At 56.9% G+C, this 17,094-nt stretch overlaps 1 protein-coding gene across 1 annotated transcript; it reads left to right on the top strand.

The window, feature by feature from the left end:
* The first annotated feature begins 134 nt into the window (after positions 1–134).
* NCSTN (nicastrin) lies at positions 135–14,859 on the top strand. Its single transcript, XM_040053582.2, is given in 20 exon segments — positions 135–270; positions 746–850; positions 1,857–1,980; positions 2,350–2,404; positions 2,406–2,469; positions 3,064–3,182; positions 3,184–3,210; positions 4,132–4,273; positions 5,459–5,475; positions 5,477–5,569; positions 6,777–6,930; positions 7,904–8,007; positions 8,126–8,203; positions 8,532–8,701; positions 9,853–9,955; positions 10,729–10,824; positions 11,388–11,475; positions 12,086–12,237; positions 12,801–13,013; positions 14,389–14,859. Coding segments are annotated over 20 exon segments (2,100 nt in total). The 5' UTR covers positions 135–191; the 3' UTR covers positions 14,506–14,859.
* The last annotated feature ends 2,235 nt before the right edge of the window (positions 14,860–17,094 follow it).

Below are 17,094 nucleotides of genomic sequence, written 5' to 3'. Positions count from 1 at the left end.
TCCACGTCGGCACCTCGGGGCCGCCCCGGATGTGGGGCCGCTCCGGACGTCGCTTCCGCCCGCTGCGCGGACTGGGCGGATGTGGGCCCGCTTCTGGGACGTCACTTCCGCCCGGCTGTGCGGAAGCGGGGGGCGGCGATGGCGGCGGGGCCGGGCCGGGATTCCCGGGAACGGCTCGGGATTCCCGGGGGATGCTCCGGGGTGCTCCGGGAGCGGCCCGCAGCTCCCTGGGGATGCTCCGCGCGCTGCTCGTGGCGGCGCTGGCGGCGGGGGGTTGAGGCTTCGGGGAGGGGGAGTCCTGGGGAGCGGCAGGGTCCTGGGGGCCCTTGGGGGTCTCTCTGACCCTTTGGGGGTCTCATTGTCCCTCCTGTGTCCCCTCTGGCGTCTCTCTGTTTCCCGGTGCCGTTCCCGGTGCCGTTCCCGTGTTTCCCGTGCCATTCCCGGTGCTGTTCCCGGTGCCGTTCCCGTGTTTCCCGGTGCCATTCCCGGTGCTGTTTCCCGGTGCCATTCCCGGTGCTGTTCCCGGTGCCGTTCCCGTGTTTCCCGGTGCCATTCCCGGTGTGTTCCCGGTGTCATTCCCAGTGCCGTTCCCGGTGTTTCCCGGTGCCATTCCCGGTGCCGTTCCCGGTGCCATTCCTGGTGCTGTTCCCGGTGCCGTTCCCCGGTGCCATTCCTGGTGCTGTTCCCGGTGCCATTCCCAGTGCCATTCCCGGTGCCATTCCCGCTTTCCCGGTGCCGTTCCCAGCTCCGTGCCTCGGGAATTCCGTGCAGAGGAAGATTTACATCCCGCTGAACCGAACCGCGCCCTGCGTGCGCCTGCTCAACGCCACGCACCAGATCGGCTGCCAGTGTGAGGGATCCGGGAAAATCCGGGAATCCGGGAATTCGGGAATGCTGGGGGTGATCCTGCCAGTGTGAGGGGATCCGGGAAAATCCGGGAATTCGGGAATGCTGGGGGTGATCCTGCCAGTGTGAGGGGATCCGGGAAAATCCGGGAATTTGGGAATGCTGGGCGTGATCCCGCCAGTGTGAGGGGATCCGGGAAAATCCGGGAATTCAGGAATGCTGGGGGTGATCCCGCCAGTGTGAGGGGATCCGGGAGAATTCGGGAATGCTGGGGGTGATCCCGCCAGTGTGAGGGGATCCAGGAAAAATCCGGGAATGTGGGAATGCTGGGGTCTGGAGGGTTTGAGGAGCATGAGGGGCTCTCACAGTGGGAGATCCACGTATGGCAGTGGGAGATCCACGGGAATCCCGGGAATTCTGGGGGGTGTGAAGGGTGTCAGGGCTCTCACAGTGATCCTGGCAGTGGGAGATCCACGGGAATTCTGGGAATTCTGGGGGGTGTGTGAAGGGTGTCAGGGCTCTCCCAGTGATCCTGGCAGTGGGAGATCCACGGGAATTCTGGGAATCCTGAGGGGTGTGAAGGGTGTCAGGGCTCTCCGGTGATCCTAGCAGTGGGAGATCCGTGGGAATCCCGGGAATTCTGGGGGGGTGTGAAGGGTGTCAGGGCTCTCCCAGTGATCCTGGCAGTGGGAGATCCACGGGAATCCCGGGAATTCTGGGGGGGTGTGAAGGGTGTCAGGGCTCTCCCGGTGATCCTAGCAGTGGGAGATCCGTGGAATCCCGGGAATTCTGGGGGACGTGAAGGGTGTCAGGGCTCTCCCGGTGATCCCCTCAGCTCCCTGCCCTGCTTTTCCAGGGAGCTCTGGGAATCCTGAGGGGGACAAATCCCACGTTTCCATCATCCCGCGGCTCTTCTCCTCGGCCCCCTGCCCTGCTGCTCCGTGGAAAGCCGCGGGATCGGGCGGAATTCCCTGGGATCCCGGTGGGCTCATCCCGCTTTTCCCCCTCAGCCTCGCTCAGCGGGGACACGGGCGTGATCCACGTGGTGGAGAAGGAGGAGGATCTGGAATGGGCCCTTTCCACGGGCCCCAACCCCCCCTACATGATCCTGCTGGACGGGAATCTCTTCTCCAGGTGGGTTCCTGGGATTGGGATCCCGAGTTCCCGATCCTCCCGTCAGCCCCGAGCTCAGGGATTTATTCCCGCCTGAGCTTCGTTTTCCCTTCCCTCTGTGGCGTGGGATCGGCCCCGTGGGAGCTGCCAAACCTCTGGAATGTCGATCCATGGTTTCAGGAAAAGAGGGAAGAGCTGACCCCGGGATGGGCTTGGGGCTCCTCTTCCTGGGAAAAGTGACTGGAATTTTCTCCCCGTTGATTTTCCCTCGTTTTAGGCCCTGCCAGGATGAAAATCCAGGGGGTTTTTTCCTTCATTTCCTCGATTCATCCCTGGACTCTGACTCTCTCTGGATAATTCCCTGATTCCCGCCCCGTTTCCCTTTTCCAGGAAGATTTTGATGCAGCTGAGGGGGAATTCCCGGATTTCCGGCCTGGCCGTGGCTGCTCCCCTCTGACCCCCCTCCCGAAGGATTTTCCCCGGGATTGCAGTGTCCCAACGATGGATTTGGTGAGGAAAATTCCCATTTTCCCCCACGGTTTTTTCCTTGCTTTTCCCATTTCTATCCCATTTTTTGCATGGTTCTTTTTCCAGTTTTGCCCTCATTTCTTCCCCTGACGTTTCCCATTTTTATCCCATTTTTATCCCATTTTTATCCCATTTTCCCTTGTTTTATCCCATTTTCCGCATTTTTATCCCAATTTTATCCCATTTTCCCCATTTTTATCCTGTTTTATCCCGTTTTTATCCCATTTTAATCCCATTTTTACCCCATTTCCCTGTTTTATCCCATTTTTATCCCATTTTATCCCATTTTTACCGTTTTATCCCATTTTATCCCGTTTTTATCCCATTTTTATCCCATCTTTATCTCATTTTTTACCCCATTTTCCCCATTTTTATCCCGTTTTATCCCGTTTTTATCCCATTTTTATCCCATTTTTACCCCATTTTCCCCTGTTTTATCCCGTTTTTCCCCGTTTTATCCCATTTTCCCGTTTTATCCCGTTTTTCCCCTTTTCCCCGTTTTATCCCATTTTTACCCTGTTTTACCCCATTTTCCCCTGTTTTATCCCGTTCTTATCCCGTTTTTCCCGTTCCCAGGGGTTTACTCCGAGGACTACGGCCCGCAGTTCGCGCACTGCAACGGCTCCGTCTGGAATCCCGGCGGCAGCGGAATTTCCTACGAGGATTTTCCCTTCCCCATTTTCCTGCTGGAAGACGCCCAACGAGACCCAAGTGATCAAAGAGGTGCCGGGGAATCGGGATCCGGGATTCTCCTGTGGGATGTGGGGGGAAAAGGGAAAAAAAAATCCATTAAAAACTTCATTAGAAATCCGTGGGAATTCAGAGAAATCCATTTAAAATCCGTTAAAAAGCCTTTGGTAAAATCCTAAAAAATTCCAGCCAGAATAAACTTAAAAATTCCTTGAAAAATCGTTTAAAAATTCCTGGAAAGTCCTTTAAAAAAAAAAAACCTTTAAAATTCCATGAAAAATCCATTAAGAATCCTTTTAAAAAACTCCTGGCAAACGCTTTGATAAAATCCTAACAACTCCATCCGAAATAAACTTAAAAAATTCCCTGAAAGATCCTTTAAAAATTTCTGAAAAATGCATTTAAAAAAACTCTTAAAAATTCTCTGAAAAATCCATTAAAAAATCCTTTGATAAAATTCCTAACAACTCCATCCACAATAAACTTTAAAATTCCCTGAAAAATCCGTTAAAAAGTCCTTGATAAAATCCTGGTAACTCCATCCAAAATAAAACTTAAAATTCCCTGAAATATATATTAATTTAAAAAAAAAAAAAAAAAAAAAAACTTAAAATTTCCATGAAAAATCCTTTAAAAATTTCTGAAAAATCCATTTAAAAAAACACAAAAAAAACACCTTTTAAAAATTCCCTGAAAAATCCATTTAAAAAAACACAAAAAAAAACCCTTTTAAAAATTCCCAGAAAAATCCATTAAGAATCTTTCAAAAACTCCCTGAAAAATCCATTAAGAATCTTTCAAAAATTCCCCGAAAAATCCTGAAAAATCCATAAAAACCCCTTAAAAACTCCCTGAAAAGCCCTTTAAAATCCCCAGAAAATTCCATAAAAAGCCCCTTCTCAGATTCCCGTCCCCCCGGTGAGTCTCCAACCCTTTCCCGCGTTTCTCCCGCAGTGTTTCCGCGCTCACAACCTGGGCGCGGCGCCGCGCTTCCCGCTGTGCGCCATGCAGCTGCAGGCGCGCATGCACGCGGCCGCCAGCACCGTCAGCTGCATGCGGCGCAGCTCGCTGCAGAGCGCCTTCAGCATCAACCCAGGTGAGACGGGCACTGAGCCCGGGATCCGGGCTTAGCCCGGAAAATCCTGGGATCCGGGGTTATCCCGGAAAATCCTGGGATCCGGGGTTATCCTGGATAATCCTGCTCCTGGGATCCGGGGTTATCCCGGCTCCCGCATGCGGCGCAGCTCGCTGCAGAGCGCCTTCAGCATCAACCCAGGTGAGACGGGCACTGAGCCCGGGTTAGCCCGGAAAATCCTGGGATCCGGGGTTATCCCGGAAAATCCTGGGATCTGAGGTTATCCTGGATAATCCTGCTTCTGGGATCCGGGGTTATCCCGGAAAATCCTGCTCCTGGGATCCGGGGTTATCCCGGATAATCCTGCTCCTGGGATCTGGGGTTATCCCGGAAAATCCTGCTCCTGGGATCTGGGGTTATCCCGGAAAATCCTGCTCCTGGGATCCGGGGTTATCCCAGATAATCCTGCTCCTCGGATCCCTTCCTGCATCCTGGATAATCCTGATCCTGGGATCCCAGATAATCCTGATCCTGGGATCCTGGGTTATCCCGGAAGATTCTGATCCTGGGATCCGGGGTTATCCCGGAAAATCCTGCTCCTGGGATCCGGGGTTATCCCGGAAAATCCTGCTCCTGGGATCCGGGGTTATCCCGGAAAATCCTGCTCCTGGGATCTGGGGTTATCCCGGAAAATCCTGATCCTGGGATCTGGGGTTATCCCGGAAAATCCTGCTCCTGGGATCCCTTCCTGCATCCCAGCAATTCTTCCATGAATCCCAGCAATTCCTGCCTTTTTCTGTCAAAATTCCCTCAGCAATTCCATTTCTGCCTGGTTTTTAGTGGAATTGTTCTGATTTTCACCTCATTTCCGGTGTTATCCGGACCCCTGGGGTGTTTCCCTCTCTTCCCAAGCATTCCAAGGTCTGGGGCTCCCTGTATCCCGGCAATCCCTGCCCTTCTTCCATCAAAATTCCCTCAGTAATTCCATTTTCCCCTGGTTTTCAGTGGAATTTTCCTGATTTTCCCTCATTTCCGGTCTTATCCCGATCCTTGGAATGTCTCCCTCTCTCCCCATGGATTCCAGGCTCTGGAGCCCCTGAGTCCCATCCATCCCTCTCTGTTTTCCATGGATTTCAGAGCAGAATTCCCCCAGAAATCCGATGAATTTTCCCGTTTTTTTCCTGGGACGTTTCTCCCTCTCCGCAGAGATCGTGTGCGACCCGCCTGCTGGATTACAACGTCTGGAGCTCCCTGCATCCCATCAATTCCTCGGGAAAGGTGGAGCCCGGGCAGCGCCTCGTCCTGGCCGCCACGCGGGTGCGTTCCCCGGGAATGTCCGGGAATGTCCAGGGAAAATCCCGGGAATATCCGGGGAAAATCCCGGGAATATCTGGGGAAAATCCCGGGAATGTCTGGGGAAAATCCCGGGAATGTCTGGGGAATATCCCGGGAATATCCGGGGAAAATCCCGGGAATGTCCTGGGAATATCCTGGGAACATCCGGGAATGTCCCGGGAATGTCTGGGGAATATCCCGGGAGTATCCTGGGAAGAAATCACTGGGGAATATCCAGGTAATATCCCAGGAATATCCTGGGGAGAAATCACTGGGGAATATCCCGGGAATATCCTGTGGAAATTACTGAGAAAATCACTGGGGAAATCCTGGGAATATCCTGGGGAGAAATCACTGGGGAATATCCTGGGAATATCCTGTGGAAATCCTGGGAATATCCCGGGAATATCCCGGGAATGTCCTGGGGAAAATCCTGGGAATATCCTGAGGAATATCCCAGGAATATCCTGAGGGAAATCACTGGAGAATCCTGGGGAGAATCACCAGGGAAATAGCTGGAAAAAGCCACTGGAGAACCTGGGGAAATCCCAGGAAAATTCCTGGGAAAATCCCCGCAAAATACTGGGAAAATACCTGGAAAAAGAGTTGAAAAATCCCTGGAAAGATCCCTGGAAAAAATCCTGGAAAAACTCTTTTCTGTGGAACGTTCCGTCTCTCATTCCCCTTTTCCAGGTGGACAGCCGCTCTTTTTTCCGGCACGTTCCCAGGGCTATTCCCGTTTTTCCAGGTGGACGGCCCGCTCGTTTTTCCGGCACATTCCCAGTGTCGTTCCCGTTTTTCCAGGTGGACAGCCACTCGTTTTTCCGGCACATTCCCAGGGCTATTCCCGTTTTTCCAGGTGGACAGCCACTCGTTTTTTCCGGCACATTCCCAGGGCTATTCCCGTTTTTCCAGGTGGACAGCCACTCGTTTTTCCAGCACATTCCCAGGGCTATTCCCGTTTTTCCAGGTGGACAGCCACTCGTTTTTCCGGCACATTCCCAGGGCTATTCCCGTTTTTCCAGGTGGATAGCCGCTCGTTTTTCCAGCACATTCCCTGGGCTATTCCCGTTTTTCCAGGTGGACAGCCACTCATTTTTCCGGCACATTCCTGGGCTATTCCCGTTTTTCCAGGTGGACAGCCACTCGTTTTTCCGGCACGTTCCCAGTGTCGTTCCCATTTTTCCAGGTGGACAGCCACTCGTTTTTCTGGAACGTGGCTCCGGGCGCCGAGGGCGCCGTCGGCTCCTTCGTGGCGCTGCTGGCGGCGGCGGCGGCGCTGCAGGCGGCTCCGGGCGCCCAGCGGCTCCCCAGGAACGTGCTCTTCGTCTTCTTCCAGGGGGGTGAGCGGCCGGGAACCGCCCGGAGCCTTCCGGAGCCTTCCCTGCGATCCCATCCCTTCAGGAGCCTTCCGGAGCCTTCCCATCCCTGGGATCCCTTCCCTGCGATCCCTTCCCTTCAGGAGCCTTCCGGAGCCTTCCCATCCCTGGGATCCCTTCCCCGCGATCCCATCCCTTCAGGAGCCTTCCGGAACCTTCCCATCGCCGCGATCCCTTCCCTGCGATCCCATCCCTGCCATCCATCCCTTCAGGAACCTTCCGGAGCCTTCCCATCGCTGGGATCCCATCCCTTCAGGAACCTTCCGGAGCCTTCCGGAGCCTTCCCATCCCTGCGATCCCATCCCTTCAGGAACCTTCCGGAACCATCCCATCCCTGCGATCCTATCCCTTCCCTTCTGATCCCATCCCTTCAGGAACCTTCCGGAGCCTTCCCTGTGATCCCTTCCCTTCTGATCCCTTCCCTGCGATCCCATCCCTGGGATCCCTTCCCATCCCTGCAATCCCATCCCTTCCGGAACCTTCCCTTCCCTGTGATCTCTTCCCATTCCCTGTGATCCCATTCCCTGTGATCCCATTCCCTGTGATCCCATCCCTGGGAGATCCCTTTCCAAGAAAGGGAAAGGAAAGGAAAGGAAAGGAAAGGAAAGGAAAGGAAAGGAAAGGAAAGGAAAGGGAAAGGAAAGGAAAGGAAAGGAAAGGAAAGGAAGGCAAGGGGGAAAGGTTTTTGGAGGTTTTTTTTTGTCAGGGGGAAAGGGAGGAGAAGGGATTTCCTTTCCTTTTCCATTTCTTTCCCCATCATTCTTTGGGGTTTCCTCCCTTTTTTCCTCCTTTTACAACCCTTTTTCCCTTTTTTCCCTTTTTGCCCCCTTTTTCTCCCCTTTTCCCCCTTTTCCCCCTTTTTCCCCCTTTTCCCCCTTTTCCCCTTTCCCTTTCCCTCTCCCACCCCGGCATTCCGGGAATTCCTCTCTTTCCCAGGAGACCTTTGATTACATCGGCAGCTCCCGGCTGGTGTTCGACATGGAGCAGGAGAAATTCCCGCTGCGCCTGGAGAACGTCGGCGCCTTCCTGGAGCTGGGGCAGGTGCGGCGCGATTCCAGCGGGGAATTCCCGCCCCGGGCCCCGGTTCCCTGGGATTACCTCGGTTTTCCCAGGAGTTCCCTCAGCTCTCCCGGGTTTCCCGCTCCGGGCGGTTTTCCAGGTGTCCCTGCGGAACGACTCCGTGCTCTGGATGCACACGGATCCCGTCTCCCGCCAGAACGCATCCGTGGATTTCCAGGTGAGCCGGGAACACTGGGAATCCCGGGAATGTCCCCCATCCAAAAAAACCCTGGTAATGTCCCCCCATCCGCAAAAAAAACCCCAGGAATGTTTCCCCCATCCCAAAAAAAACCCCAGGAATGTTCCCCCCATCCCAAAAAAGCCCTGGGAACTTTCTCCCACATCCATCCCAGCCTTTCCCAAATATCCGAGCCCCGCCGCAGTTCCGGGGAAATTCCCGGCAGGATCCGGGATCTTTCCCGGAGCTCCTGGGGTTCCCGGGGTTCCCAGTTTTCCTGCAGTTCCCGGAGTTCCCGGAATTCCCGGCTCCCCTCTCCCTTTTCCAGGTGAAGACTCTCCTGGCCGCGCTGCGCGATTCCAGCTCCGGCTCCGGCGTTTCCCTGCGGGAGCCGGGATTTTCCCAGCCCCTCCCGCCCTCGTCATTCCAGAGGTTCCTGAGATCCCGGAGCATTCCCGGTGTGGTGCTCAGCGACCACCGGGCGGCCTTCCACAACAGGTGAGGCCGGGAATTCCGGGAATTCTGGGAATTCCGGGACAGGTGAATCTGGGAATTCTGGGAATTCCGCAACAGGTGAGGCCGGGAATTCCCAGAATTCTGGGAGAGGTAAATCTGGGAATTCTGGGAATTCCGGGACAGGTGCCGATCCAGGAATTCCAGCGGGATTTCATCTTCCCATGGGAATCCCATCCCCAAATCCCCGGGCTGGGGCCGGGTTCCCTTTTCCAGGGATGTCCCAGCCCGAAATCCGGGATTTTTAATGGGATTTCTCCCTTCCCGCGGGGATTGTGGGAATGCTCGGAGAAGCGCGAGGGAATTGCTCGGACAGGCGGGAGGAAATTCCGGGTTTTTTTGGGAAAAGGTTCCTGGCCCGGAGCCCGGCAGGGCCGGAGGCGCCGGAGCCGCAGCTGCGCTTCCAGAGGTTTCTGTGGAATTATTTCGGGATCTTTGCTCTCCCATCCCAGAGGTTTCTGTGGAATTATTTCAGGATCTTTGCTCTCCCATTCCAGAGGTTTCTGTGGAATTATTTTGGGATCTTTGCTCTCCCATTCCAGAGGTTTCTATGGAATTGTTTTCAGGATCTTTGCTCTCCCATTCCAGAGGTTTCTATGGAATTATTTTGGGATCTTTGCTCTCCCATTCCAGAGGTTTCTATGGGATTGTTTCGGGATCTTTGCTCTCCCATTCCAGAGGTTTCTATGGAATTATTTTGGGATCTTTGCTCTCCCATTCCGGAAGCTTTTGGGGTTTTTTTTCGGGATCTCCCCCCGTGGCCCCGATCCGGCTTTTCCCAAGGAATTCTCGGATGGGATTTGGGAATCCCAAAAGCCCCAAATGGCGGCTCTGGGGTGGCTTTCCTGGGAATGTGGGGATCGGGATTCCCAGCTGGAATTCTGGCCGGGATCAGTCATTGATGGATAATCCATCATTAATTGATGAAGCCCCTTGGAATTCCAAGCTTTTCCTTGGACTCCCCCGATCCCATCGGGAATTTTCCCCGAATTCCCACGGAACGGGCTCCGAAATTCCAAGCCCGGCCACGGGAAATCCCTGGAATCCCGAGCGGAAGGGCGAACTCGGAAGCGTCCTGGCGGCTCCCGGGAATCCCCGGCTCTTTCCCAGCGGCGTTTCCCGGGTTTCCTTCCCAGGTACTTCCAGAGCATCTACGACACGGCCGAGAACATCGGGATGCGTTATCCCGAGGGGCTGAGCCCGGAGCAGCGGCTGCGCTTCGTCACCGGCACCGCCCAGGTCCCGGGAAAACCGGGAAAACCGGGGGATAACCGGGATAACGGGGGATTCCGGGATAACAGGGGATAACGGGGGATTCCCGGGATAACAGGGGATAACCGGGATAACGGGGGATAATGGGGGATTCTGGGATAACAGGGATTCCCAGGATAACAGGGGATTCCTGGGGATTCCTGGGATAACGGGGGATTCTGGGATAACGGGGGATTCTGGGATAACCAGGATAACGGGGGATTCCTGGGATAACAGGGAATTCTGGGATAACGGGGATTCCTGGGATAACAGGGAATTCTGGGATAACGGGGATTCCTGGGATAACAGGGAATTCTGGGATAACAGGGATTCCTGGGATAACGGGGAATTCCGGGGATAACAAAGAATTCCTGGGATAACGGAGGATTCCAGGGATAACAGGGAATTCCTGGGGATAACGGGGTAATGGGATGACAGGGAATTCCTGGGGATTGGGGATCTGGGATTCAGGGATTCCTGGGGTTGTGGATCCCGGCGGGAATGGGAGCTGGAGGGGAGCGAAAGGAGGGCAAAGCTGGGAAGGAGCCGGGAGGGATTTGGGATTCGGGATTGGGAAAGGGAGGAAAAAGCTGGGAAAAGGGGCGGGAATGGATCCCCAGGGATTTGGGAATCGGGGGAAAAAGGGGGAAAATCCAGGAATAAAGGGTGGGGGGATCCTGGCTGTGCTCTGGGAATTCTGGAATCCTGGGAACGATCCCGTTTTCCCGGGGCTGATCCCGGTTTCCCGGTTTTCCCGGCAGGCGCTGGCGCAGGTGGCGACGCTGCTGGCCCGGGCCCTCTTCTCCCTGGCCGGGGGCGGCGCCGGCTCCGAGAGCATCCGGGCGGATCCCGAAACGGTGGGAACGCCGGGAACGGCGGGAATGCGTGCTGGGAACACCGGGAATGCGTGCTGGGAACGCCGGGAACAGCGGGAATGTGTGCTGGGAACGCCGGGAACAGTGGGAATGTGTGCTGGGAACACCGGGAACAGCAGGAATGCGTGCCGGGAATGCTGGGAACAGTGGGAATGTGTGCTGGGAATGCCGGGAACAGCGGGAATGTGTGCCGGGAGCACCGGGAACAGCGGGAATGTGTGCTGGGAACGCTGGGAATGTGTGCTGGGAATGCGTGCTGGGAATGCGTGCTGGGAATGCGTGCTGGGAATGCCGGGAATGTCTGCCGGGAATCCAGAGCTGGGGATCCACAGCTGGCCCGGGATCCCCAGTTTTCCCGGAGTCCCTGGAATTAGAATCCCTGGTTTTCCTGGAATGCCCAGGCTTGGGATACCAGGGATGAGGATTCCCGATTTTCCCTGAAATCTCTGATATCAGAAGCCCCAATTTTCCTGGGATCCCCCGTCCCAGCCCTCGCCTGCAGAATTCCCGCTCCTTTTCCCTGATGGAATTCCGGCCTTTCCCAGGTCACCCAGCTGCTCTATGGATTCCTGATCGACTCCAACAATTCCTGGTTCCAGTCCGTGATCAAACCCGACCAGAACGGGATCCTGGGTGAGCAGCGCCGCCTTCCCAGGCCTCATCCCGGCTTTCCCTGCTTTGTTCCCAGTTTGTTCCCGTTTTTCCAGGCCCCTTTCCCCAGCACTTCGTGGCCGTGTCCATCCAGCATTCCCAATCCCGTTTTTCCTGTGGTTTTTCCCGTGGTTTTTCCCGTTTTTCCAGGCTCCTTTCCCCAGCACTACGTGGTCGTGTCCATCCAGCATTCCCAATCCCGTTTTTCCCATGGTTTTCCCGTGGTTTTTCCTGTTTTTCCAGGCCCCTTTCCCCAGCACTACGTTGCCGTGTCCGTCCAGCATTCCCAATCCCGTTTTTCCCGTGGTTTTTCCCGTGGTTTTTCCCATTTTTCCAGGCTCCTTTCCCCAGCACTACGTGGTCGTGTCCATCCAGCGTTCCCAACCCCGTTTTTCCCGTGGTTTTTCCCATTTTTCCCGTTTTTCCAGGCCCCTTTCCCCAGCACTACGTTGCCGTGTCCGTCCAGCATTCCCAATCCCGTTTTTCCCGTGGTTTTTCCCGTTTTTCCAGGCCCCTTTCCCCAGCACTACGTGGCCGTGTCCGTCCAGCGTTCCCAATCCCGTTTTTCCCGTGGTTTTTCCCGTTTTTCCAGGCCCCTTTCCCCAGCACTACGTGGCCGTCTCCAGCCCCACCAACACCACGCAGCTGCTCCAGGCCGTGCTGGGGAACCTGACCGGGACACGGCTCAACCTGAGCCGGGAGGAGTGCCAGAATCCCGGGAAAACGCCGGGAATGCAGCCCGAGGTGAGCCCTGGGAGCGCGGGAACGGGGATAACGGGAACGGGGCCAGAATCCCGGGAAAACGCCGGGAATGCAGCCCGAGGTGAGCCCTGGGATAACGGGAATGGGGCCAGAATCCCGGGAAAACGCCGGGAATGCAGCCCGAGGTGAGCCCTGGGATAATGGGGCCGAGCTCTCATTCCCATTTCTCCAGCTCTCATTCCCATTTTCCTAGCTCTCAATCCCATTTTCCCATGTGCAGTTCCCATTTTCCCTCTCTCATTCCCGTTTTTCCCTGTGTAATTCCCGTTTTTCCCTCTCCCATTCCCGTTTTCCCAGCTGTTTGAGTACTGGTGGGTGCAGGGCCCCGGGATGGGAATTCCTCCGCCCGGATTCCCCATTTCCCAGCTGTAATTCCCGTTTTTCGCTGTCTCATTCCCGTTTTTCCCTGTCCCATTCCCGTTTTCCCAGCTGTTTGAGTACTGGTGGGTGCAGTTTCCCTGTGTAATTCCCGTTTTTCCCTGTCCCATTCCCATTTTTCGCTGTGTAATTCCCGTTTTTTCCCTCTCCCATTCCCGTTTTCCCAGCTGTTTGAGTACTGGTGGGTGCAGGGCCCCCGGGACGGGAATTCCTCCGCCCGGATTCCCGGCTGTGTCCGCTCTGGCGCCCGCCTGTCCCCGGCGCTGTCCCCCGCCTTCGAGCTGCGCCGCTGGGATTCCCGGGAATTCTCCACCTGGACCGAGAGCCGCTGGAAGGAAATCCGGGCACGGATCTTCCTGGTGGCCAGCAGGGACATGGAGGTGACACGGGGGGACAGGGACATGGGGAAACAGGGAACAGCAGGGACATGGAGGTGACACGGGGACAAAGGGGACACAGGGACACAGGGACACAGGGACATGGAGGTGACACAGGGACACAGGGACATGGAGGGGACACGGGGGGACAGGGACATGGGGAAACAGGGGACATGGGGACACAGGTGACAGCAGGGACAAAGGGGACACGGGGACACAGAGACATGGAGGTGACACGGGGACACGGGGGGACAGGGACATGGGGAAACAGGGGACATGGGGACACAGGTGACAGCAGGGACATGGAGGTGACACGGGGGGACAAAGGGGACACGGGGACACAGGGACACGGGGACATGGAGGTGACACGGGGACACGGAGGTGACACGGGGGGACAAAGGGGACACGGGGACATGGAGGTGACACGGGGACAAAGGGGACACAGGGACACGGGGACAAAGGGGACACGGAGGTGACACGGGGACACAGGGACATGGAGGGGACACGGGGACATGGACACAGGTGACAGCAGGGACATGGAGGTGACACAGGGACACAGGTGACACAGGGATACAGGGACACAGGGACATGGAGGTGACACAGGGACACAGGGACACAGGGGCATGGAGGTGACACGGGGACACAGGGATTTGAGGGGACACAGGGACAGGGATGTGACACAGGGGACATGGGGAGACGGACACAGGGACAGGGACTGGGATGGGGCGGAGGTGACACAGAGGGAACAGGGACAGGGGACACAGGGACAGTGGGGACACCGAGGGCACGGGGACAGAGGGGACACAGGTGACACGGGGACAGGGGACACAGGCGTGGCGGGGACAGGAATGGGGACAGGGACACCGAGGGGACACAGGGACAGGGGACAGAGGGATGTGGATGGGACACGGGTGACAACAGGGACAGGGAGGGGACAGAGGGACAGTGGGGACACCGAGGGCACGGGGACACGGGGACACTGAGGGGACACGGGGACAGGGACGGGGATGGGGCGGAGGGGACACAAAGGGGACAGGGAGGGACCCTGGGGTGATCCCAATCCCGGAATCCCCATTCCCAATCCCGGAATTCCCCGTTCCCAATCCCGGAATCCCCGTTCCCATTCCCGGAATCCCCGTTCCCAATCCCGGAATTCCCCGTTCCCAATCCCGGAATCCCCGTTCCCAACCCCGGAATCCCCGTTCCCATTCCCGGAATCCCCATTCCCAATCCCGGAATCCCCGTTCCCAATCCGGAATTCCCCGTTCCCAATCCCGGAATCCCCGTTCCCAACCCCGGAATCCCCGTTCCCATTCCCGGAATCCCCGTTCCCATTCCCGGAATTCCCCGTTCCCAATCCCGGAATTCCCGTTCCCAGCTGCTGACGCTGTTCCTGGGGTTCCTGGTGCTGCTCCTGTCGCTGCTCCTCACCTTCCTCATCAATTCCAAGGCCGCGCTGCTCTTCGGGCCCCCGCCCGGCCCCTCGGGATACTGAGAGCCCGGGAATTCCGCGGGAACGGCCGCAACGGCGCCCTGGGGGAAATCCCGAATTCTGGGGTTGGATCCCTGTCCTGGGTGGGAAATTCCCAGAATTCTGGGGTTGGATCAATGCCCTGGGTGGGAAATTCCCAGAATTCAGAGCTGGATCCGGTGCACTGAGTGGCAAATTCCCAACATTTTCCCGGAATTCCCAGCCGGATCAATCCCTTTTCCCAGGGTGGAGTTTTTCCCAAAATCCTGATGAAGGGGGAGGGGTTTTGGGAACTGTGAGGAATTCCGGGGGGTCTGGGAATGTCCCAATGGAAAAATTCCCTTTTTTTCTCTGGGATTTGTAAATAATTTAAATAAATCCATGGAATTCCAAAGGAACCTTTTGTAATTCCAGGTTTTTCCTCAGGGGAGCCACACACCAAAAAAAAAAAAAAAAAAAAAAAAAGGGAAAAACTCTGGGAATTGGGGGAGTTTGGGATTTGGGAGAAGCTGGGATTTGGGGCTGGGATTGGGTGGGTGGAAGGGATGGGATTGGGATTTGGATCCCAAAGAATTCATGGGAAAGGGCTGGGAATTCCTGGGGAAAAAAACAGGAATGGGGGTGGGAAACGTCTGGGAATTCCAAATCCCAAATGCACATCTTGGGGATCCCTGGAGCGATCCCAAATCCTGGTGGGAAGAGCTGGGAAAAATAGGAAAACCAGGAAAAAAATGGGAAAAGCTGGAAAAACCGGGAAGCAGATGGGCAGGAGGAGGAGGAGGAGCCTTTCCCGGGATTGATGAGGGATCGGGAAAAGCTTTGGGATAACAGATGGGAAGGACACAAAGGGGGGGAAGGGACGGGGCCAGATGGGCGGGAGAGGGGCCGGAATTCGGGATAAAGGGCCGGGAATTCGGGATAAAGGGCCGGGAATTCGGGATAAAGGGCCCAATTTGGGATCGGGAATGAGAGAAATCCCGGGAATTCCTGGAATTGGGAATGGGCAAAATCCCGGCTGCGCCGCAGAACCTTCCCCCGTCTGTGGGATTTGGGATCTGTGGGATTTTGGGATCCGTGGGATCCGAGGCCACCCCCGGCCGGATTCCCCCATTCCCACTAATTCCAGCCGGGAATCCCGGCAGGGAAAGGAGCAGAGGAGCTGAGCCGGGCCCGGCCCGAGGGAATTTCCCGGGAATGGATCCCAGAGCTGGGATCGGGAATCGCGGCTCCGCGTCCCCTTTTTGGGAGCAGCCCGGAGCCCCCGGCTCCCATCCAGGAGCATCGCGGCTGGAAAAGCGCCCGAATTCCCGGGGGGAAGCGCTGGCTCCTTCCCGGCTCATTCCCGGCTCATTCCCGGCTGGAATCGCGCCCGGAGCCGGAGCCTCAGCTGCGGCCGGGCCGGGAACGATCCCAAAAAATCCCCAGGGGGCGGCGGGGAGGGGGATTGGGGCTGGGAATGAGGGATTTGGGATGATGGATGTGGATTTGGGATGAGGACGGCGAGTGATGGATGCGGGAGGAGCCGGGAATGATCCCAAAAAAAACCCCGGAGCGGAGCGGGGAGGATTGGGGACGAGGGGGAGGGATGGGGAGGAGGGGTGGGAGTCGGGGTTTGGGATTGGGGAGTTTGGGATTTGGGGGTTCGGGATTTGGGGGATTGCGGATTTGGGGGTTCGGGATGTGGCCGTGCCGGGAATGCTCCAGGAGCCGCTCCAGGCTCTGTCCCCTCGGTGTCCCCTGTCCCTGTGGCTGTTCCCTGTTCCCTCTCCCTCTCCCTGTTCCCTGTCCCCATTCCCTGTCCCTGTTCCCTCTCCCTGTTCCCATTCCCTTCCCTGTTCCCATTCCCATTCCCCCCTCTCCCTCCTCTCCCGGCTCCGCTCCCGCCGCGGCCGCAGCTGCTCCGGAACCGGCGCCGGCGGCGACAGGAGCGGCTCAGCTGGGGACAGACGGACAGAGGGACACGGGGACAGACAGAGGGACACGGGGACAGAGGGACACGGGGACAGAGGGACACGGGGACACGGGGACAGACACAGGGACACGGGACAGACAGAGGGACACGGGGACAGACAGACAGAGGGACACGGGGACACGGGGACACGGGGACAGACGGACAGAGGGACACGGGGACAGACAGAGGGACAGAGCCCGACGTGGAGCGATCGAGGCCGGGGGAGCCCCGGGGTGTCCCGGGAGGAGCCGGAGCGATCCCAAGGGATCCCAGAGTCCCAAAGGGTCGGGAATTCCCAGCAGGATTCCCAAGGGATCCCAGAGTCCCAAAGGGTTCCCAAGGGATCCCAATCCCGACCGCGGGACGGGCGCTCCGGGATCGCCCTGGGATTGGATTTTCCCGATTTTCCCGGAGCCGAACCGGGACGATCCCAAAGGGCGAGAGCGGAGCCGGCCCCAAAGATCCCGGCTGTCCCGGGATATTCCCGGGGTATTCCCGACTTTCCTTCCTTCCACTTTTCCCTCCGTTTTTCAGGACCGGGAATCCCTCTCCAGGCTATCTTTCCCATTTTTCGGCTCCTTTCCCCATTTCCCTGCTCCCTTTCCCCATTTCCCGGCTCCCTTTTCCCATTTCCCGGCTCCCTTTTCCCATTTCCCTGCTCC

This window comes from Hirundo rustica (genome assembly GCF_015227805.2).
Source record: "Hirundo rustica isolate bHirRus1 chromosome 29 unlocalized genomic scaffold, bHirRus1.pri.v3 SUPER_29_unloc_BUSCO_136144at7742, whole genome shotgun sequence".
In the NCBI taxonomy this organism is placed as follows: domain Eukaryota; kingdom Metazoa; phylum Chordata; class Aves; order Passeriformes; family Hirundinidae; genus Hirundo; species Hirundo rustica.
The sequence above is the reverse complement of the archived record's forward strand: the minus strand, read 5'-3'. Positions and strand labels throughout refer to the sequence as shown.